This window comes from Typopeltis vanoorti, chromosome 4 (genome assembly GCF_054136105.1).
Source record: "Typopeltis vanoorti isolate ZY-2024b chromosome 4, IOZ_Tvanoo_1.0, whole genome shotgun sequence".
Lineage (NCBI taxonomy): Eukaryota > Metazoa > Arthropoda > Arachnida > Uropygi > Thelyphonidae > Typopeltis > Typopeltis vanoorti.
In genome coordinates this window covers 155,782,677-155,808,153 of record NC_143552.1, presented here as the reverse complement: position 1 = coordinate 155,808,153, position 25,477 = coordinate 155,782,677, and the positions used below count along the sequence as shown (strand labels likewise).

Below are 25,477 nucleotides of genomic sequence, written 5' to 3'. Positions count from 1 at the left end.
ACACAATAAGTTAATTTAGTTAACTTATCGAGCTCAGTTTTACGACGTGTCAAATCAAAATATTATAGAAAATACGATGTTTGTTTTTTTCTTGAATATAAATTAACTACATTGTGTAATATATTTGATATTACCTGTGTAACTATAGTGTTTAAAAACAGAGGAAAGGGATTATGCCTTATTAGTATAGTGAGTCAAAAAAATAAATAAATAAAAGAAAGTAGTAGCAGTGGTGTAGTTATGGTCAGTGATGGAGACAGAGCTGTTGAGCAGGTGCCCTCCTTGGAGGTGTGTAACAATAATAATAATAAAAGGATATTAAGCTGGCCAGATTAAAGAAGAAATAAGATAAGCACATTGAAAAGGAAAGGTTCGCAACAGCTTGCGAAAATTTAGGCACCTAAAACAAAGACACTCGGCAAAAGATAACACAAGCGACATCATTGTTTCGGAAGAAGGCTAAACAAAAAACGAGGAGGACTTTTAAGGGGATGAGGATGGAAGGGGAAAGAAAGAGGAGATGATTAGGAGTTCTTGGCTGTGAGTTTGGTAGCTCATACCTCATGACCCTGAGCATACGCTTATAGTTTATTGTTGGAGCTTTGTCAACGGTCTTTCTCCCGGAAGTTCTCTGGGTAGTTCCCAAGGCTCATCCATCGCAGTATAGCAGGCCACACTCCCCGTGATCTCGAGTATGACTGACTGGGGTTTAATGGATAAACATCAAAGGCAAAATCATAGTCTCTCCAGTTACCCACTAGTGTAAACAGCTCACAGCCAAGGAAGAAAGAAAAAAAAGAAGGAAGGATATCATTTGCTACTCGGGCCAGGACAACTGTGATGGCATATAGCATATAGAAACGTTCAAGTTAAAGAAAGACGTATCCAGATCAAGGCAAAGATACGAGATGTCCCATGGAAACTTTGTTCGTGGTAAAGGACTGTTTATAAAGAAAAAACTGTGAGTGAGCACATCGTATCGATGTTCTTGAATTGTAGATAGGTATAATTGTATGTATTTGTTAAGCAAGAGTCCGTGCTAAATTTGTAAAATACTGAGTAGTGTGTTAGAGTGGCATGTAGGCAGAAATTTGTGCAATGTAATTTCTGAAGTTAGCTATACTAAGAGAAAGTTATTCCCCATTACATGTCTAGTATGTAATTACAATTTTTAGTTAGAATAAATGCTTTGTTGAACAACAGTTTGATCTGATCATTGCCAATGCACTATCTCAAAAAAATTACGAACCTGTGTGGTTAATTAGATATTGTCACGACTTGCTGTATGGTTAAGCAAAATTTGACTAGATATTGCCTTTAATCCATTTCTTTGAATTCAGTCTGACTGCAGTCATAAATCAAATAAATTTGTCAGACTGAAGAGTGTGAGAAATTGAATATACCACAACCATATAGCTGGCAATAACTATATTTAGGGTCTGCTATACGTGCAGTAGGAACAAAGGACAAGGGCTGGAAGGTGGGCGGGGGGATTAAGATAGAGGGAAAACATTGTAGTGTAGATAAGCTTTGTGAGACTTTCCTTTATTTGCTGACTTTGGTTACAGTCTTCTCTTATTTTCATTTTAATACAAAATGCTAACAAATTTTACAGTACTTAATGCAGAATTACTCCCACTAGATGTATTTTGTGATATGGATAGTGACATCGTTTTGAAGAAAATCAGTTTGCCATCATGAAGGTTTTGTGCTTTTGCAGTTCGCAATAGTGAGATTTAATTAGCATTGTTTTATAGGACATAGTCTGTTCTTTTCTAAAAGTTATAAGGCAGAATTTCTTTATAATGGTGTTTGCTATGGTGTGCATTTCCTGTACCATAATGGTACTGGAGATGTACTCTCAAATTACCTATATTATTATGATTATATGACACCTCCAGGGAGTCCAAAGACTCATCGAGGGAGGGTACCTTCTCTACAGTTCTCTACGGCTCTTTGTTTCCACCAATGCCATCTACTGCCCACCGCCACTAATATTTCCACAGACAATCACAAACATCCACACCCACAGTGGGATTCAAACCTGCAGCCTTTTGGCTGGAGAGTGAATACTAACCACTCAGCCCAACCAGACCAGCAGTTGGTGCATGCGCTAAAAGGCCCACCTCAATTGGTGGATCTTCTGGTGCTAAAGTAGTCTTGATAACCAATCTCATTTTTTGAATAAATATATATATATATATATATATAGGTTATTTGAGTGCTTTGAGAGAAGATAACGTGTGTAGGAGGAAGAGCATGTAGAAAAGTACAGAGCTGTGCAGATACTCTGCATATCTGAAGAAATAAAGCCACCTTGGCATGTAGTAAATGATCAGAGAGGAAACTGGCAGCCTATTTGCAAAGAGCATAAAGCATATCATAAGATGGTTTGTTAAGTAGGTCTCTATGCTACATATAATCAGATGTTCTGTAAATATCAAGGACTGCACATGTTTCTCCAAACCTTTCTAAAATCCTTATTTCCAGGAATGGGTGATGTAGGCTAGGAGATTGTTTGAATTGAGAGCAAAATCCATTCTCTCTCAATTGATTGGCCTTCTAGTGCTAAAGTGGTCTTGATAACCATCTCATTTTTTGAATAGACTAAACATAGGCTCACCTATATTTATAGGCTAAATATAAGCAAACATGTTTGCAGGCACAATTGGATCTATTGAGTGGGAGAGAGAATTATCTGAAAATGCATAATACAGCTACTCAGATCTTAAGTTTGATTGGGATGATCAATACAAGATGCAAGGAAAGTTGTGGGCCCAAGGGAATGCTACGGTATATGTATACCAATACCAGTAGTATCTGGGAGAGGGGGGGGGTACAGTTGGTAATGTTGGTTAGTTCAACTTGGACAAAAAGTTATAGGTATTGGTGATACATTGTTTTGACTAATGTAGAGGGGATGGTGAAGGAAAGAGGAAATGCTGATGATAGTAATGGAATTGTAGCCAAAAAAGAGTAGTTCAGCTAAAGGCTGGGACACAAAGACAATGTATTTGAGGCTGTCTGGTGTGAGATAAAGGAAGATGGCATGCATCAGCAAATTAACACAATAAAGGCAGTGCAAATAATTATTATATGAAGCTTTAACTGTGGAAACAAATGATTGGAAGGAAGGAATGGAATTCATATAGCTGTTTAGAGATAATTACCCAAAACATATGTAATGGCAGGGTCTTGGAGTTTGAGTCGTTATCTGGTGATAGCATCAGATGATTTATGTTTAACCAAGGTAGATGGCAGCAGGATTTATTAGCTGGTGGAAAAAAAAAAAAAAATTAGACTTAATCACTGTACATCTGCCACTTATGAACAGTGAATGATTTGGAAGGAGACAAGTATGATATGAAGGAAGATATGAGGGGGGGACGTTGCTGGAATAAGCAATAAATGGGAGAGGTGAAGATTTCAAGTTTGCTGCCAAAACTGGAAATTGTGACTTTGGATGTAACTAGCTTAGTCAGTCTGATAACACCATTTGTTTGGAAATATTGGTTTTGAATCCTACTCTTCAGTGCAAAGAATCTTCTGTCTGCAATTACCCTAGCCTCATCAATTTCCTGCAAACCAATACCATCAATATGATACACGGTATGCAATAATTTCATCCCAAAGTGCATAACCTTGTTCTGTGCAATGTTAAATTGACAACCATTAACCCTTTGCTTGCAATGCCAATTTATTCAAATCGCTCTGCAGAACTGAATATCCCTATATTATTAATATATAAATTAAAGAGTAATGGTGTTGTGTCCTGAAAGGGCTAAGAAATGTTTAATGTAAATTATTCAGGTCACAACTTTAATACAATTTAGACAGAGAATATGGAACGTTGGCAATAGGATAAGTGTAAGCTGTTTACAAGTGCAAAACAATTAAAATTTAGGAATTACATAAATTTGTATAATAAGCTTTTATATATATCTGTATTAAGTGTGGACCAGATATAGAGATCCATGTAAACTGGCAAATCCACTTGAAAAAACTAGTCTCTAGTACTAAATTAGCAAGGCCTATGAGTCAGGGTTCAAGGGTCACTTTTGCCATCCTGCATTATGAAAGAGAAGGGAGGGAGAGAAGTACTGGAAAAGGAAACCTAAGCGTTTTCCAGGAAAGGAAAGCAGGCTCACGTGCAATTAAAATAGAGGGAGCTAAGGAGATTGATTTTAGCTCGCGTTGGCGCGCATCGCAAAGATCAAGAATTGCCGAGAGGAGAAAATTAAACAAAAAGGCCTTGTAAGCACGATTCGAGATCTTTATTCCTGGTTCCTGATCTCTCGGACTGTGGTCGAGCTCGTCGTCGGGGAAGTTTCCTGGCCAGTCGGGAAAGGCATTTGGTTCGTCTGTCGTAGCGTTCGTATTGGGCCAAGCTATGTCCGTGCTCTAGGATAGCTGTGCGTTGTCATGTGACGGAAGAACCAAATTGATGCTGGCCGTACAAGGCAACGTTACCGTGCCACCTCCCAGTTTTCCCGCTGAGATTCTACTCGCACAGATCAACGGAAGATATCCTCTAAAAGGACTATATTGAAGGCCTTGATGACCAGACAAGGCAGGAACAAATTTTAAGAATTCGAGGACAGAGATCGTAATGTAGACTTTTAAAATCCTATTTCCTGTTATAGAAGAGAGTGGATTCCCTGTGAGGACATTTGTAATGGACTAAACTTTAAGGGACTGTAAGATTAGCCTACAACTAGGCATAGGCCCGAAATAGTGTTAAGATTTGTTTGCCCACGAGGCTGAGTAGATATCTGATTACACTAAGCTTAATGTATAAATTATGTTATTGTGTTAACTCATGGCCATGTGTATCAGAATGGCATCATGATTACCTATGAAATTATACAAAAATTGATTGTATTAGTGGTCATTGCAATTTAATATGCGTAATTAGTATAAATTAATTAGAGCCTTGGATCTAAATTGAGTGCATCCACATTAACCTGTTTGAATTGTATAATTGTATATCTCCTTAAGGCTCATTAAATTGTTTCATATATATGTACTTGCCTGATCTGCTTGTTATATGAATTCAAAACCACCGCTCATAAAAAGAATCAATGAACTAAGCGGGATAAACCCAAGAGAATAAATATATTAAGCGAGCCACGACTGTGAGAAAGAAATAAGCAAGCAGAGGGATAAGATTAATCTTGATTCTAATTATCATATATCACTCTGAAGGGGTCACCCTGAGCAAGAATCCTTCCTATCCTAGGTATTAGCTGGTGCAGTAAAAAAATAAATGTGCTAATACTTATAGGGTGAACTCCATCAGAACTCCTTCACTAAACATCATCTTATCAAACATCATGTGTGATAAGATGGTGTTTAGAAAGTAAAGAGGACAATAAGACTGCAAAGATCCTAAGAAATAAATTAATTTAATAGGAGACCAGCGATTTACTTGCATATGTGAAAGAGCTAAGATAATAGTAGCCATGTATTAAACAAATAAAAGAGGGACAAGGTAAAGCGAAAAGGGGGTACAATACAATATATAAATAGCATAACAAATAATAGCGTGACCAGTAAGATTTGATAGAAGAGAGAAAGGATATTTAAGTAAGATAAGGTGTCATGGTAAGCCAGCTATAAAATTCAGAAAGACAGAAAGGAAAGTAACAAGTAACAATGGCCCTAGTGCCTTGAGGCACTCAACTAATTACCCTCATTCTCTTAGATTCCACTGCACCATATACTACTCTCTGGTGTCTGTCATCTTTACCACAGTCTCTTTATCTCCATTCCTATTTATGCCAATTTTTGTAAGTTTTCCCATGCAGTATTCTGTCAGATACCTTTGCAGAGTCCAGCAGTATCATGGCATAGCCATTTCTCTTATCTAATTCTGGTGTCACTCTATTATAAAATGACTAAATTACTAAGGCAGAACCTATCTTTTACAAAGCTGTTCTCTTCCTCCTCTCCTCCCCATTGAGTATCATGTTCTTATCCACTCATTCCTCAATTTTAAATCAACTTTTCCACTTCTTTAATAGCCACTCCTGAGATAATGTCTTGAAGCGTCTCTTTTTCTTCTTCAAACCATCCTTCCCTTAGGAGAGTAAATTGCCTGATTAGGGGTCACGGTGAATTACGGCAACTGACACACACCGCTTCTCTGCTACATCCCCTAAAGGTAAGTATTTATGACTTTAGGTCTATGTGTTCATAGGATCATTTTTGTCCCTCAACAGGTAAATCATAGGATTTACCTGTTGAGGGACAAAAAATCCTCCATCACCATATCAGACTGGCTAACTCACAATTTGTTTGTAAAAATGTGTTAAGGGTTCCTCATATCATAGACAGGAGTTGAACCCAGGTCTTTCCAATGAAAGGGCTTCATCTATACCAACTAAGCAAAGGAGGCTCATTTTTTGAAGCTACCTTTATATGATGGATCTATCTTACTCTCTGTCCACTCCCTCAGAACCTCGCCTAAGCTGAGATGCAGATTAAACAGCTTCGTCAGAGGCACCGCCAATTTTCTTGCACATTCTCATAGCATGCAGGTTAATATATCATCTAGTTCCACTGCTGTATTCACACTGATATTTTTTAATATGTTGAGCACTTCCAGTTCATTTGCCTCAATTCTCACATGCATTTCTCTGACAGCAACTACAAAATTTCCACTCAGGTGTGATACACCCTTGCAAAGTGGACACCAAGTAACTCAACAATTTCTGCTGCTACTATCACCTTCCTACCATCAGCATTGACTAAGATTATCCTTCCATAATCATTCTTCATCTTACTCATTACATAGGGCGGGGGGGGGATTCAATTTACATTTGCCAGCTTAGCTAATTTTCTCTTATAATCTGATTTAGCTTTTCTTATCATACTAGTCACCATTCTTGCTCTCCTGACTCTAGGTATGCTGACAACGCCCTTTGGAAAGATCTGGGTTCGATCTTTAGAACACAATTAAAAGGTGTAAAACACTGACCTTGCAGTCTGCGTTGCTTCAGCCATAAATCCAAACCAAACCAAACCTTGGATATACAAATCTGATACTGCTTCTCTCACACACAATCCCTGACCACTTCCCATGCAGTGCAGACATTCTTTCCTTGTAGCTTCTTAAGCCATGGCACTACTCCAAGCTGCTGCTAAGTTTTCATAATTGCCAGCATTGTATCCATATAAACCTTATCTTTACTCAGAATTCCAAATGCTTAGCAACCTCCAAGAGTAAGACTGCATAGTCACTTTCCCCAACTATGGTTATGACATCTTTTGATATTGTTACTAGTTCCAACACCATCAAATTCTTAGTCCCTCCATGATATTCTGTTTCAATTATCTCTTAGTAACTGTATAAATTTCATTCCCATTTTCCATTACCATTTCCTCCCTTTAATCTATGTTCTCATAGAACCAAACCTTTATATGGATTTTTAGTAAACAGCAAGTGGACATCCTCATGCAGAAGCAGCAGATTTTCTGACATAGTGGATGGTCTGACACTTTCTTTAACCTGTACAAAATTTCAAGACCTCCTTCCCCAGCTAGTTCACTTAATCATTACAGCTTTCACTATGAAGCAAGCATGCACCACACGCATGCTTACTTCATAGTGTATCCATTCCCTTCCATAACTCGTTGGTAACAATATTATGAAATGTGAGTAGGATGTTCAAATATGACCTTTCTTTTGTAAACCTACTGTTCATTGCAGAGTATAGATTCTCTTTCAATCCATTTCTGTATGTAAAGCTCATACCAACTTTTCCAAAATCTTCACCACTATCCAGGAAATACAGATAGGTCAATAGTTAACTCGTCAGCCTCTTCATCACCCTTGAGCAATGAGATTATCATACATTCTTTCCACACCTTTGAAATCTTCCCTGCCTCAAATTATATAGTGTGGTCAAAGCAACAGCCATTTCAGCTGAACACTCTTTTAGCATCCATACTTTTATTTATTTATTTGTATGGAGTTCCCTCCCTTTTCTCCCCCGTCCTTATTGGGGCGAGTTGAGTTCCCCCTCATGGGGGGTTAAGTATTTATGGCTGTAGATCTGTGTTCATGGGGCTGGTTTGCTTGCTTGCAGGATGAAAACCCCCAGATAAACTGGGGGGGGACCCTGCTGTCCACGCCCAAGACCGGCTAACTTGGTTATGGCTGATGAAGAGATCCTTAAGCTCCTCACGTCGGCGACGGGAATCAAACGTAGGACACTCCTTCCCCAGGTATATGGTTGCGAAGTGCAAAGCCACTAGGCTAACCACGCAGACAGCATCCATACTGATATCTCATCAATCTATGTTGCCAAATTCTTACTCCATTTGTACAGCAGTCTAGTACCTCCTTCTCCTCCTCATTATTATCATCATACATCTGTGTTTCTTCATTCACTGAAGCGGCAGCAATCAGTTCAGTGTTGCATACACCAATTCAGTAGGTTTTAATAAAATAGGTGCTGTTAGTTGAACAGTGTATTCTGCATTCAGTAGAGAGTAGAGTTATTTTTCATATTCATCCTTTCTTTTACTTGCAGCATAACAACAGAAATATTTTAGAGCTTGTACAACCGGTTTCTTTTCATACTCAGACTTAGCTTTCCATAAAGTTGTTGTCACTCTTCTGGCCTTCTCATAATTTTCATAACTGACATTATCCTTATGTACATCATCTTTTTTTCTTAAGAATCTCTTGCTTAATAAGATTGCAGTCCCGTTTTCCTCCTACCCTATTTATTCTTCGAACTTTAGGGACACATTCTGATATTGCATCATTTAAGCATTTTTTAAATGCTTTGCACTTGCTGCTGATATCCTTCCCATCTAGCAGCTGATACCATTGAAAGAATGTACATACTCTTCAGTTGGTCATAATTTTCAGCTTTGTAGCATGTAACCTTTTCTGAATGGAACATTCATAAACTTAGCCACTTTCCAAGTCAGTACCGCATGATCACTGTCACCAATCAGATGCAATACAGTCACATCCTTAACTGAAACTGCCAGTGATGATATAATCAAATCTAACACTCTTTGATCTCAAATACCATCTGTCTTTTGCTACGTGAGAAAGTTGTCTTGACAGCTCAATAAATTCAGTTTCATTCTTATAAAATTTCACTACTGCACAATCAGTATTCAGATAATTAGTCCCCCATAATGTTTACTCATTTCACACCCATCATGTTTGTTTGGGAATGCATTTCATCATACTAGCAACTGACCATCTAGGTCTGTTAGAACACCCCACTATGTATTTGATCTTCATAGATTCTCTCTCACACCATTTGGGCTTCAAACTTATTGCAACATGGAAAGTTTTTACTGGGATTGCAGTCATTGCTTTCTATCCTAACCAAACTCAAATTATCCAACATTTTTAACAGCACATTCCTCCTCTCTATCTTGTCTTTCCTTTCTAAAAATACTGTACTTTTTATATTCAGTTTCAGTTAGTATAATTTATCTGCCTCTGATAACCAGGTCTCACTAATGCCTGAGGCCCAACATATTCGCCAAGGCAACAAAGGGACATCATGTCCCTTTGTTTCTTTTTTTGTATACTCACTCCTGTAATCTGTGTGACACATCTGGGCAACTTACTCATCTCTTTTCTTATGCAGACAACCTTGTACATGCTTAATAAGTCCAAACTGGATGAACACAATCATTCTTTCCTCATAATCATTTCCATGATAATGCACATTCCTGTCATTAACACAGTTACATAACATGGTTGCTCTTATGTACAGATTCTCATCATTCCCTCCATCATAATATAATTTCTCTGACTCCCTTAGGTTCCGTATCAACTAATAATGTCAATCATGTCAATTTCATATCACTCAAGTGTACACTGTCCCTTGTGTACAGATTCATTCTTTTCTCAAACTCACTCCACTCATCCATTTCTTCTACACAGCCTACACTTTGAATTGTTTGCCATTGTAGTCCTCCTCCTTAATTCATTTCTATGATATCTTTGTAATATACTTACAATTTTCACATTCTCACTTCTTCCAACAATCCTTTCATATCTTCTGAACTTATCGCTAGTTAAATATCTTGTACATACAAGAATTGCCATCTCTTTTCTTTTCTGTTTTTCAATTGTGTTTGTTATATTTTTGATTTTTGCTCTTTGAAAACTTGAAGTAATAACCTGGTCAACTGTGGCATGTTTTATAGAAATGCCATATCAAATAATACCCTTCTCTTTTTTATAATTGACTCTGCATACTTGATTTTCATTATACAGTAGCTTACCTGACTCCATGCTTTGTTGTTTCTTATTTTGCTGCTAACTCTTGTCCTCCCTATGTTCCTTTAAATGCCTCTCAATTATTAGTAATTCCCATGTTGTCTGTTTAATATTCTGTTTTAATTGTATGATTTTAGGAGGTTAATTCATTTTCAGTATTCTCAGGTTTCTTTTCAGTGGGACAAGCCTTCTTGTTCTCAACTTCATTGTTCTTGTTAATGTTCCTTTTCTTTTTTGCCATTTTACAGCATGTTTTAATATTGCGATATATCAAAAAATGTTATGAAAAACCTAAATTCTATAAAACCTCAAATTAGCACTGTTATATTATATGTATATATATATATATATATATTAAATAGATTTAATGACTTAAAAACCGAGATTACTTATAAAGATTTAATAAGATTAATACAACTAGTTTCAGCTTATAATAGCCTTCATCAGGTATTCTTAAAGGAAGAGAATAGTAATAAACATTGAAGTATCTAAAAATTTGAAAATACAGGTAAAATATCGCCACACATAATTGATACATAAAAAACGTATTTTTTCAAGTTGCTCTGAGAACAACTTTTAATACAACTTTTAAATATTTCAAGTTGTTCTGAGAACAACTTGAAAAAATACAACTTTTTTTTTATGTATCAATTATGTGTGGCGATATTTTACCTGTATTTTCAAGTTTTTAGATACTTCAATGTTTATTACTATTCTCTTCCTTTAAGAATACCTGATGAAGGCTATTATAAACCGAAACTAGTTGTATTAATCTTATTAAATCTTTATAAGTAATCTCGGTTTTTAAGTCATTAAATCTATTTTTAAAAATGTATCACAACAACTGAGTTGAAGCGTATAATTACATATATATATATATATATATATATACCTGAGCTTCTACTCGGTTGTTATGGTACATTTTAAAAATAGATATTTAATGACTTTAAACCGAGATAAAATATTAAGTTTTATAAAATGATACAACTAGTTTCAGCCTTTTACAGCCTTCATCAGGTATCCACTAAAGGTAGAACACAATAATAAAAATTGAAGTTACAAAAAAACTGAGAATTATAGGCAAAAATGCAATACATAATTGACACAAAAATGTTGTATTTTTCAAGTTGTTCTATCCAACGCATCATTGTTTGTTGCGTGCTTGCAATTTCTTGTGAACGCCAGTATTGAACAACTGCAGCATGGCTATCAGGGATGTTGTAACTCAAATTGCTGTTCAAATGTTCAGGATTAAGGAGGATTTCCCTGGACTCCACGATTTTTCTTTCAAACTCATCACCGCAGCAAAAAATGTTTTCAGATTTATCTCAGCAAACTGAGTGACTCTGTAGATCATCATGAGGATTGTTTGAGAAAAGAACATGACTGGATAGGGCAGATGCATGTGATCTTTTATAGGAGATGTCTCTCTTATGCTCCGGTATATGTAGTTCAATAGATTTGTTAGCCTATCCAAAATAAGGAATATTACAATCGCACCATAACTTGTATACACCTGGATATTTCAGGTTGTGATGAATAGGTTTCGGATGGCTTATAAGAGAATGGACTTTAGGAAGCATAGGGAAAAATGTCCTGATTTGTATTTTTTAAGGACTTTTATATATATATAACTAATTTTACATGTGTGCTAAATAAACTGAACCCTCACAATGTAACCTGAAACCCAAAATATACTATTTGGTTTGTCAGTGATAGCAGCTCATTGGGGTATAAATATTGGTTCAGAGATGTGCTTGTGGGGGTGCAGGGGTTAATTGTCATGTGTTGACAAAATTACACTTCTATTAATATTAATTATTAATATAATAATTTGTTTCAGCTTCAAGGTGAACTTTTTGACGTATAAAATATTAGTGTGTAAATGTGCATTCATTTGTTTAGATACTGAAACTCTATAGTGATTAGTAGCTCTGTGTTAAGAAGTTATTTTGAATTATTAATTAGTAGATGATGGGTCATCGTGTGCATTAGAAGCAAAGAAATTAAAGCTGAGGACATTTTTACTACAGAAGTATTTAGATCATCAGGATCATTTAGAATTACAAGCACTGTATGCCTTGCAAGCACTTATAAATCAATTGCATCATCCTAAAGGTAAATTATTTTTGTATATACATATTTATATATGAAATGTATACATTTAGATTAAGATTGATGTCTTTTTTGCAAAACATTATGGCAGTAGTTATATTAATTAATTATATTACCATTAATTTATTATAAGATGATATTTGTAAAAAGTTTGCTAATTAAACTGCTGTTTATGAGAAAAGTAGATATAAAAATAATATAATAAATACATCAGACATTTCATTCTCCTTGTTGAGAAAGCATGTAGCTTCCTTGTTAAGAAAAAAAAAAAAAATATATATATATATATATATACAAAGGCAGAAGCCTTTAATGTAACAATGATAAACTTCCCCCACTATGAAACAAACTAATTCAATGCTTACAGTTTACCAGTCATTATTTTATAAGCTCACAATGTTTTATTTTCTTAAGTGGCCATTTAGTTCTGCAAATCTTTCACATTGCCTATTTCCCCCCCCCCCCCCTTTCCACACACACACACACATCTGGATAACTGTGTTTGACCACCTCTAGATTCCTGAAGATATTCTATTAGTGGCTAAAAAGGTTTATATGCATATCAAATTAATAAGAATAATCTATAAAGGAAAATTATTATTATTTAATGTTAGCATTAAACAATATAAGATTGTGAGAATTACAGAATCATCGCTTTAATTTCATGAGCAAGTAAAGTTATGCTGAAAGTGGTCCAACAGAGGCTGAAGCCATGTGTGAATAGAAAATTGCCACAAGAACAGGCAGTCCTTAGAAGAGATAGAGGAACTAGAGACAAGATGACAAACATGAGATAGATTATGGAAAGAACAAGAGAATTTCAGAAGGAAGTATTCATTTGTTTTATTGATTATAAGAAAGCTTTTGATTGCATGGATCATAACAGACTGTGGATTGTAATGAGGTCAGTGGGAATACCTGAGCATCTAATTCTCTGGATAAGTGAGCTGTATGATAACCAAGAAGCTTTGGTAAAAACAGTCATTGGAGAAACAATGTTTGAGTTGAAAAAGGGTGCAGCAGGGTTGTATACTGTTGCTCCATCTTTTTAATATTATAGTGAATATATTATGAGAATGACTAACTTAGACTCATCTGGAATTAAGATTGGTGGCAGAAAAATAAATAATTTAAGATATGCAGATGATATAACCCTCATAGCAGAAACTAGGGAAAATCTTGAGCAATTGATTCTATTGGTTAAGAAGGAAAGTAACAAAGCTGGGCTTAATTTAAACATCAGCAAAATAAAAGTGATGACTTCTGGCAATTTAAATGAATTTATAATAGAAGGAGATAAAATAAATGTCGTTGAAAGTTATGACTTTCGGGGTCTGGATCTAGAACCAGAAATGATGGTAAATGTGAAGCTAAAATTAAAAGAAGGATAGTCATGGGAGAAAAAGCTATGTTAAACCTGACAAATATTATGAAAGATATAGGTTTGAGTAAGGCCACAAAAGTTAGAATTGTCAAAGTCGTGGTATTTCCAGTACTGATTTTCGTCTATGAAAGCTGGATTATTAAGAAGAAAGACAGAAAGCTAATTGTTGCGTTTGAATTATAGACATGGAGGAGACTATTAAGAGTCCTATGGACTGCAGGAATGACCAATAATGAGGTTTTAGATAGTATAAAGACAGAATATCACTAAACAGAAGTTGGTGTACTTTGGGCAGATTATGTGTGCTGTGAATCATTGGAAAAGGCAGTTATGTTGAGGAAGATTGGGGGGATTGAGAAGAAGACTGCAAAAGAATTGGATAGACAACATAAAAGAACTTATCAATTTGAACTTACAATTGCTGAAAGAAAGAACAAGAGGCCAAGTTGGGTGGAGAGCCTTTGTTCACAAGTCACCAAGAATAAAAATAAAAAATAAAAAAAAAAAAATGATGGATGCACATGGCAACAAGTTGTACAAATATAGTAGAAAAGTATAGGTGGTTATATCAAATAATTCATTATAACAGAGAAGTCCTTCATGATTTTTTTTAAATGCCTGTTGATGCCAACAGTTTTATTGAAATGTGAAGAAATGTGTCTCATAATTTATGTACTCTCTCTGTGTTCACTGGGCATCTACAGATTCCATATGGTCACTCCGATGCTCGCTGATTTGCCACACCAGGCCTTGCTGTGTAGTCCTGTTGTTTGCTTTTCTGGCAGCCTCAACTCTCTGAAGATCAGTCACGCCACACACACATCCATCCATCTCATTGATGGTCTACCCCTTCCATCCTTCCTATGTGTCCAAAATATTTTAACTTTCTTCTGTCAATATCCTTAAGGAGCCTTAAAGTTCTACTGATCTTTTCTAACACTCATTCATTTGTACGACTTTCAGTATATGATATCCTCAACAGCCTTCTGTAACACCACATCTCAAAAGCAGATATCCATTTCTTATCTGACTTCTTTAGGTTCCAAGTTTCACATCCATAAGTTGCTGTTGGAAAAACAACTGCATCCAAAATCCTCAACTTTGTTCCCTCCAGATTTTACACAGGTCTCTGACTGTTGTTTTAGCCATTCCTAATCTTTTTCTGACATCTTCTGAACAGCAATTCTTCACATTAATAATGGATCCCAAGTACTCAAACTTGCTGACTTCCTCAATTCTTTCTCCATTTAGGTGCACTTGTTTCTCAAGAGCCTCTCTGTTTGTATTTCCTTTGAGAACCATAATCTCTGTCTTGCTAGGATTGAGTTGAAGTTCTCTGTTATTACTGATCTTGTTAACTTTGTCAAGAATTAGTCCTAGTTCTTCCATGTCATTACAAAGGAGTACTGTATCATCAGTTCCTCAGATTACTGATCAATCTACCTCCTATCCTAATTCGTTTTCTGAGCTCATCCAATGCTGCACGCATGATGTCCTCCACATATATACTAAACGAGTGAGGAGAAAGTAAACATCCTTGCCTAACTCCTTTTCCAACTTGAAGCCAGTCAGTCAATCCAACACCTGTTCTTACCGTGGCTTCTTGCTCCCTATACAAGTTGGCTATCAACCTGATAGTGTGTTGAGGAAAACCCATTCTTTTCATTACTTCTCACAGTTTCACATGCTCAACACAGTCAAAAGCTTTAGAGTAGTCTAAGAAACGCATTACCAGAGGGAGTCTGAATTCTTTATATTTTTCTATGATCTGTCTAAGGCAAAGGATCTGATCTCTGGTGCCCTTACCTTTCTTAAAATCTGCTTGTTCCTCAGGCATCTCTGCCTCAACTTTGGACTCAATCCTATTTAGCATGATCTTCAATAAAATTTTGCTTGCATGAGATATTAAACTAATAGTTCTATAATTCTTGCACGCCTTCATATAACCTTTCTTATTTAGTGGTATGGAAACCGACTTCTTCCAGTCTCTAGGCCACGATCCTGTCTCCCATATCCTTGTGATCAATCTATGAAACACTCTTATCCCTCTGTTCCCTGGAGCCTTATTGATGTTAAGCTGCTTAACTGCTCTTTCAACTTCATGCCTAAGTGGAGGAGATTCCAAATCAAAATTTTCCTGATGAGAGGGCTCCACATTTTCTTCATCCACTCTGCTGTACAGTTCCTCACGGTATTCTTTCCATCTGGTTTTGATTTTCATCTCTTCTGTTAGTAATGCTCCATTCCTATCTTTGATAACATTCAATTTAGGCTTAAACTTGTACTTTAAGTCACAAACTAAATAAAACATCATTTTATAATTGTGCCTTCTCATCTGGAACTCTGTTTCTTCACATTTATTAGTATAGAACTTGTCCTTGTTCTGCTTGATGGCTCTTCTGACATCTCTTTGTTTTTCCAACCGCCTTCTTTTGATTAGTTCCCATGTTAATTTATGCACATATAATAAAACAACTAACAAGCAAGCCATTCTTGGATAATTAGATTAATAAATCTAATAATTTAGAAAATTGCAAATAAAAGCTGTTTTTGGAAGATATATTGACAAGAAAATACTAAATATTCTTGAGAAAGAGAGAGATAATAGTTCTTTGTAGAATCTTCAACTTCCTTTAATTTTACATAATAAAGGATTTTTATCAAGATGAAGCCAAAAAACAGTATAAAATTGAAAATAACATGAAAAGTGATCCAAGTGTTTGGAAGGATAAATTTAAACATGAAATAGCACAAATATTGTATTGGATTATAAGTATATAATCCAATACAATATTAATTATGTAATAAACATGAATATAATAATTTATTTATCACTAGGTTAGACTATAATAGATTTAGTTTAATCCTTTATCCCAGTGAGAGCAAACAAAGTTTGCGCCTGAAAATATCTTCAGGACTAAATATATAGTGTTGTACTATCTTATCCAGTAAGTAGTGCAACACCAAGGCAACTCGTGGCAAAGGTGGAGCAAGCTACCAGGCACTTCTAACCCAGTATCTCCCATAATGCAAAACACATTTCCTATGTGGATATGTATACTGTTATGCATTAAAGGGATTGGCCATCTACCCAGACTAGTTTCGACCTTTATTGAGGTCTCTTCAGTGGGAGCCAGGCCCAGAGCTGGAGATACCAGGCAGAAGCAGTAGCAAGTCATCTGTGCCTATGGGAGTTGCCAAAAGGTTTATCACCTTTTTTAAAAATTACTCTGGATTTAGAGAAAGATGTTGAAAATTTATTTATCACTAGGTTAGACTATAATAGATTTAGTTTAATCCTTTATCCCAGTGAGAGCAAACAAAGTTTGCGCCTGAAAATATCTTCAGGACTAAATATAGTGTTGTACTATCTTATCCAGTAAGTAGTGCAACACCAAGGCAACTCGTGGCAAAGGTGGAGCAAGCTACCAGGCACTTCTAACCCAGTATCTCCCATAATGCAAAACACATTTCCTATGTGGATATGTATACTGTTATGCATTAAAGGGATTGGCCATCTACCCAGACTAGTTTCGACCTTTATTGAGGTCTCTTCAGTGGGAGCCAGGCCCAGAGCTGGAGATACCAGGCAGAAGCAGTAGCAAGTCATCTGTGCCTATGGGAGTTGCCAAAAGGTTTATCACCTTTTTTAAAAATTACTCTGGATTTAGAGAAAGATGTTGAAAATTTATTTATCACTAGGTTAGACTATAATAGATTTAGTTTAATCCTTTATCCCAGTGAGAGCAAACAAAGTTGCATAACAGTATACATATCCACATAGGAAATGTGTTTTGCATTATGGGAGATACTGGGTTAGAAGTGCCTGGTAGCTTGCTCCACCTTTGCCACGAGTTGCCTTGGTGTTGCACTACTTACTGGATAAGATAGTACAACACTATATTTAGTCCTGAAGATATTTTCAGGTGCAAACTTTGTTTGCTCTCACTGGGATAAAGGATTAAACTAAATCTATTATAGTCTAACCTAGTGATAAATAAATTTTCAACATCTTTCTCTAAATCCAGAGTAATTTTTAAAAAAGGTGATAAACCTTTTGGCAACTCCCATAGGCACAGATGACTTGCTACTGCTTCTGCCTGGTATCTCCAGCTCTGGGCCTGGCTCCCACTGAAGAGACCTCAATAAAGGTCGAAACTAGTCTGGGTAGATGGCCAATCCCTTTAATGCATAACAGTATACATATCCACATAGGAAATGTGTTTTGCATTATGGGAGATACTGGGTTAGAAGTGCCTGGTAGCTTGCTCCACCTTTGCCACGAGTTGCCTTGGTGTTGCACTACTTACTGGATAAGATAGTACAACACTATATTTAGTCCTGAAGATATTTTCAGGCGCAAACTTTGTTTGCTCTCACTGGGATAAAGGATTAAACTAAATCTATTATAATGAATATAATAAGCCTAAGAACAAAAAACAGTAGTATCAATGAGAAGTGTACTGGCAGTTTTGAGTACTTTGTTGATTTTTAAAAGGAAAGAGAAACTTATTGTTGCCCAAATTAAATTAGAAAACAACCTCAACAATTTAAAAAACAATAAATAAATAAACAGTATCATTAATAGCAATATAATTACAAAATTGAAACCTCTGTTCCGTTTCATTAAACTAAAAACTAAAAAAAAAATAATAATTTAAAAATAATTCTCTGACCTCACCCTCTGGCAAACCAGAGGGCAAGGTTAGAGTCTTATGTGTTAAGAGGTAGCAACAAAAAAAAAAAAAAAAAAAAAAATATATATATATATATATATATATATATATATGTATATATATGAAGTTTTCGTTATTTTTATTAGTTTTTTATTTTAAATTATGGGGAATCTAAGCTAGATACAACATATGATCTGTGGGTAATTTGTACTTAAGAACATAATATTACAGTATTAGTGGTTTCTTAGTGCCGTAGTTCTTTGTGCAGTGTTTGAATAATGGCAGCAGCCACAGCTCAGTTTGCCAGTGGCTTATCACCAAGTAACCCCCCACACACACACCCATTTAAGGACTACATTTTATACAGCATGCTACGGGGTTTTGTGGTATGTGGTGTTTATGGCATGTGTGCATCCCAGCAGTTAGATATGTGGCAGGTAGAGATCAGGGAAGTACATATATGTAGGAAATGGGAAGAATCTTATGATTTAGACATTAGTATAATAGACCTCAGCAGCGTTACATCAGAAATGGGAGAGTACCAACTGAGAGAGAGATTGAGTAGCATGATTGAGGGTGAGGATAACGAGCAAAATTCAAATAAAAAAATAAAAGTAGGGAGTCTAGTAAGTTTGAAACATTGTGAAGTTTTTGAAGATGGTGGTAATTTGGAGGGTGAATGGCAAGCAAGAGTAGCACACAGAGAGAGAGAGAGAGAGAGAGATATCCTGAAAGAAGTGGAATGCTGCTGGAATGAGTTTAGAAGTGTGAAAGAAGAGATTAGGCAAATGGAAACAATGAAGGCAAAGCAAATCAGAGTAGAAGTGAGAGAGAGTTATGGAAATGATAAAAGAGGGGAACCAGTAAAAGAGGAATGAGGGTAGTAGGTAAGTACAAAGAAAGAAAGTGTAAGAAGAGAGAGGGTGGGGGGTGCAGTGATGTATAGGGACTTGATGATCTGTGGTGTGCAAGATAGAATGCCTGAGGAGCGTCTGCCTGGAGGAATACTAGATGGTGTGACTGGCAATTAAGCGAGGTGAAAGGGTGGATGAGACGATTGTGATGGTGGGTCCAAATGACTTGAGAGGTAGTGTGAATCAGGTAGCAAGAGATCTGGTTCATGCTTGAGGTTGTATGGAAGAAGACCAAGAGAGGAAAGATAGGCCTAGGTATGATAATGCAGAGAAGAGCATCAATAATTAATAGTAAAATAGCCAGAATGTCTCGAAAGAGAGGCTTGGAATATGTGGATGCTTAGAGGTCATTTGAGGACAGAAAGGAACTATGCAAGAGACGGCTTGCTTTTGAATGAAAAAGAACATGGGCATCTATAGAAAATGCTGTTCTCCAAACATGTCAGTGTGTCAATGCAGGAAAACGAGAATTATCAGGTTGAATGGTAACAGGGGTGGCCTCTGGTGGGAATAATTGTTTGGGAGAAGGGGGAAGACATCATTTATTGCTGAATCCAGTGGAGCCTGGAGAGATAATGATAGGTATTAAAAAAGTGACAATGCCTTGATTCTTTATACCAATGCCAGGAGTATCCAGAATAAAGGAAATGAATTGGTGGCACTTAAACATCAGCCTGGCCAAAGATTATTGAGATATCTGAGACATGGTTGATGGAAGATGAAATGCTGACAGGAATGCTTATTAAATAACTTAAGAAATTTACAATGTACAAAGGAGATAAATTAATTTATACTTTAATCTATATTCCCAATATTTTGGCAACGTCATGTTGCCATCTTCACAGGAACTTAAAATAAAGACACGTGCACTCAGGCATTACACACAGTAAATGAGGACGAAGCAGAAAGCTATTGTTTCTCCTAAAAGTCCTGATGGTGTCCTCCTAGCGAGCTATGTAGGTATTCTTGCCCGTTGGGCTGAAGGTGTTCTGATATAAGTCTCCCAAATTTGTTGAGGTTTGGCATGTTTCTTAGGGGCTGATTCCATGACTAGCCTTTCAAATTTGAATTTAGTACGGTGTATTACCGTGGCGTGTATCCAGAGCATGGTCTGCAAGAACAGAGTGGCTGTACTGGTGAAACTGGATGTAGTCCTTGTGTTCTGATATTCGCTGTCCTGCCTGTTTGGCCAAAGTAGGACAACTTACAGCTGCAGGGGACCTGGTATACACCGGGTAGGTCTAGGGGAAGTGGTTGGTCTTTAGTGGAACGGATAAGGGACGCCAATTTTCTATATGGTCTGTAACACGAGGTCAAATCATGTTTTTTTACGATTTTGGTAATTTTTTTCGAGGTGCCTCGGATGTAGGGAATGGTGATGGATTTAGAATAATCCATCACCATTTCCTAATGCGGGAGGGGTTACTGATTTCAATATTTTTTTGAGGGGAGAACTAAACCACATCCTCAACACTTTCTCAGCCATTGGCTAAGCAGGAAGCTTAGCCATTGGCTGAGAAAGTGTTGAGGATGTGGTTTAGTTCATTGTCATTTGAGCAGATAAGTTTAGCCCTGTTGTTGTATAGTATCTTAATAACTCCATATTGTTGTGTGTGTGTGTGTGTGTGTGTGTGTGTGTGTGTGTGTGTGTGTGTGTGTGTGTGTGTGTGTGTGTGTGTGTGTGTGTGTGTCGGGGGGGGGGGGTTGTTGGTGAATGTATCTGCCTGTATGGGTGGGTTTTGTATAAACTGAGAAAACCAAGGTTCCATCATGCTGGCAGGTGACTAATGAGGCTGTTGTTTTTCTCTTTTACCAGGGTGAACTTGAATCTGGGGTGTTGGTTGTTTAAGTGTGTTAGGAAGGAGAGAAGTGTATCAGAGCCATGTGGCCAAATAACGAACACATCATCAATGTAGCGAAGCCATATGGTTGGTTTTTGTGAGGCAGAGTTTAAGGCTTTCTCTTCAAAAGTCTCCATAAAGCGAATATCAGAATTTCAGAACACAGGGACTACATCCGGTTTCACCAGTACAGCCACTCTGGTCTTGCAGACCATGCTCTGGATACACGCTACAGAATATGGTGGAAGAAAGCCATGGTAATACACCGTAGTAAATTCAAATTTGAAAGGCTATTCTTGGAATCAGCCTCAACCCTAAGACACATGCCAAACCTCAACAAATTTGGTTGCATGAGACTGTCCCAAATTTGGGAGACTTACATTGAAGACCTTCTTCCCAACGGTCAAGAATACCTACAATAATACCAAGAATACAGCCCACTAGGGGGCACTATCAGGACTTTTAGGAGAAACAATGGCTTCCTGCTTTGTCCTCATTTACTGTATGTAGTGCCTGCTTGCACGTGTCTTTATTTTAAGTTCCTGTGAAGATGGCAATGTGACGTTGCTGAAATATTGGAAATGTAGATTAAAGTTTAATTTAATTTATATCCTTTGTACGTTGTAAATTCCTTAAGTTATTTAATAAGCATGTATAACCAACGTCTAAGCCTTTCTACAAGAATTATTGGCAGGAATAGAAGTAGCAGGGTATAGCATTTTCTGACAGGATAGGAAGGGAAAATGCAGTGGTGGAGTACTGCTTATGATAACTTATGTCCTCTCAGAGTTGGAGCATTTGGAGGGCAATGGCACTAATAGTCTTGAAAGCATATGGTGTGAGGTAGAGGTGGGCAGGACAGGATATTTAGTGAGGTATTGCTATATGTCAGGGAGCATAGAGAGTGAAGAGCAGATGTTCAAGCAGTTGAGCATGGCAAGTGCAAGAAGAATGATTGTTATAGGAGATTTTAACTGCAGCAGTATAAATTGAGAAGAGGAAACCGCATGTAATAATAAGGGAATGGAATTTCTGGAATTCTTGAGGGACAAATGTCTTAAGCAGCATGTAGAAGGAGGAAGATGAGGTTCAAGAGTTTTAGATTTGGTAAATCTTCTGATAGCATCAGGAGAACTGATTATAACTGTGATGGCATCTTTGCTCCCAGTTGGAGAGTGTGACCATGTGGTTTTGACATGGAAGATGAATAGACATGCAAGAGTATCAAAGATAAAGGAATGCATGTGGAATTATAAAGCAAATGATTATAATAGTCTTAGATATCAACTTGGGGCAGTTCCATGGAGGGAGGAAATGGAAGGGTGAGATATCATCAGTGCTTAGGAACTTGTGAAGAAATATTTATTAACAGCAATAGCAAGACTCAGGCTAGTATGGCAAGGAAGGCAAAACTGGAATATGAGAAGAGATTGGCCCTGAGATCCAAAGAAAATCCTAAGGAATTTTTTTGCTTTGTGGCCAGTAGGAGGAGAAATGATTGTGAAAATGACATTGTTGGATAAAATGGATATAGAAAGCGTAACCATAAAGCAGCATACTATATAATTAACAAAGCCTTTTGCTTGTAAGAGCTGGATATTTGAGGATAAGAATGGCACACATATTACTGATCATGAAAAATTGAAAAGATGGTATAATTATTCAAGTGTAATGATAGCTTGGGCCAACAATATTAGAGAAAATTGTCCCAATTTTCTCTAAATTTTGTTCTCTTTATCAATTCCTGCTGTTCAAAAACATTATGAACAGCAGGAATTGAAAATATCCCATCAGAACTTTAAAGAAGGGGGGGGGGGGGTCTATTGTTAGCACACTTTACAAAATTTACCTTGCAGAAAGTTTTACTTGATTACAAAGTAATGAAGTTATTTGTTTAATTTTAATAGTATCAGGAGCAAATGAATTAGCTGCCTTGTGACTGCAAAAAGACTCCATTCTCCATATATCTTCATTGTTATTTAATTTTTTTAATTTCCAACTGTATTACATTGATGATGATACATGAATTCAAATATTTGTCTTTTATCTATGTTAATTAAATCATTTTTTCAGCTGTGCCTATGTGTAACTGTATTAGAATAATGAATAACATGCAGTTATCCCTTAATCAACAAAGTTCACTTTGCTAATCTCTTATCACCTTCCTAGTTTGAACCTTACTCTCAACCAATCCAAGTGCTCTCCACCTCGCTTTTCATACCTCTGTCATAACCTCTTCTTGATTAACAGTTCCTATTTGTTTTTCCTTGGTCATCCATTTAAAACCTATTCATTCTCCTCACACTAACGGATGTTATGTTAGTAATACTTATTCCATATATATTACTAACACTTCCTATCTACAAATTTCCTCCAAATCAGTCTGTTACTTGTCAAGTAACCGACTGATGTTATCAGATCTTATATTTCTATATTCTAAGGCACTTTGTACTGCATCAATCCATCTATATCTTGGACACTTGTTTTGCTAATCTTTCCTCACCCATTCTGTTTAAGTGACCGTACCACCTGAAATTAGATCTGATAACGCATTCCTGGATGCTGACAATGTCAAGTTCTTTCCTAATATACTCATTTTTAATATGATATTGCCATTGATGCCATCTGTTCATGCCTCTAATCTTTCTCAGGACGCTCATATCTGCGGTCTCTAGTCTTTGGTCAAATGTTTTACTTCTGACCCAACTCTCAGATCCATAAGTTAAAACTGGTTTGAACACTGTCTTTTATACAGCTAATTTAATGTTCTGACAAATTTCTCTCTTATTCCATATGAATTTATTCAATTGACTACCTACCATACCCGCTTTGTTGATAATTTCCATATTTAATTTACCATCTTCAGTAAAAATTGTGCCTAAGTAGCTGAAATGTTTTACTTGTTCCACAGGTTCTCCATTCACAACACAGTTGACATTTTCAATGATTCTGCCTATTTTCATTGTCTTTGTCTTTTTATTGCTGACCTTCATACCATATCTATTGCAACAGTTATTCAATTTAGTCAGGGAATCTTGCAAATTTGTAGAAGATTTATTTAGAAGTATAACATCGTTCGCATAAAGCAAAGAGCTGACATTAACATCTCCAATTCTGATATCATGTTTAATACCACTTTCTTTCATAATGTGATCCATATAGATAATAAAGAACAGAGGGGATAATGTACATCCTTGTCTCAACCAGATTTAACATTAAACCATCTTCCCATACTTCCGTCAATTCTAACTTGACTTACAGTGCAAATAAATATCAAGTATTGCTTGATATAATGCTCTTGACATCATATGACGGTAGCATATTGAATAGCTTCTCTCTTGGCACCTTGTCGTATGCCTTTTCCAGATCGACAAAACTTAAATATCGATGTTTGTTATATTCCCATGCTTTCTCAACTATTTGTCGTAAAGTGATGATCTGATCCTGACAGCCTCTGTTTGGCCTGAATCCAACTTGTTCTTTACCAAGCTTTTCTTCCACAATTCTTCTCAACCGTTTCTCAATTATACTTGCATATATCTTGCCGGGAACACTCAGTAGGGAAATACCTCTGTAATTCTCACATTCAGTTTTATTTCCCTTTTTATATATGGGTACTATGAGAGCTCTACTCCAATCATCGGGAATTCGTCCCTCTGTCCAGGCTTTCTGAACTATGCAGTGCAACCACTGTAAGACTTTTATACCACCATACTTCAGCATTTCTGGTCGAATATCATCTACTCCTGCCTGCCTTTCGACATTTCAAGCCTTTGATGGCTTTTTCTACTTCAAGTATGGATATGTATTCCTGACTGTATGTCTGTTGAGTGTTTTTTACCACTGTGCTATCAGTGCTTGTTTCATTTAGCAATTTTTCGAAGTAATTACTCCATACTTCAAGGATATCTTTTTCTCCCGTTTTTATGTCACCTTTATCATCTCTAACTCCTTTTACAGCACTCTTTCCTCAATTCCTAAGCTTCTTCAACAACCTCCAGAATATTTTGCCACCTTCTTGATATTTATTTTCTATATTCTTGCCAAAGTCCTCCCATGACTTTTGTTTAGCTAATTTTACACAGTGTTTAGCTTTCTTACATTTGTCTCTGTATTGTCTAAGAGCACAAGCTAACTTATTTGCCAGCAACTTTTGATATGCTTTCTTCTTTTCCTTCACTGCCTCTTTAACTTCCTGTGTCCACCATGGAGTTCCAATTTTTCTATCCTTGCAGACAATTTCACCACATGTCTCTCTAGCAGAACCAGTCAGGGTTTTCTTCAAG

At 36.5% G+C, this 25,477-nt stretch overlaps 1 protein-coding gene across 5 annotated transcripts in view; it reads left to right on the top strand.

Moving 5' to 3' along the window:
• LOC150107782 (eukaryotic translation initiation factor 4 gamma 3-like) overlaps window positions 1-25,477 on the top strand; it is a 949,069-nt gene that overhangs the window by 915,158 nt on the left and 8,434 nt on the right. For 4 of the 5 annotated variants that reach the window (XM_090392050.1, XM_090392046.1, XM_090392048.1 and 1 more), the window contains exon 31: window positions 12,230-12,379. In XM_090392050.1, coding sequence (XP_090248176.1) covers window positions 12,230-12,379 — 150 coding nt within the window. The remainder of the gene's footprint in view (window positions 1-12,229; window positions 12,380-25,477) is intronic. The other variant, XM_090392049.1, reaches the window with a different exon arrangement.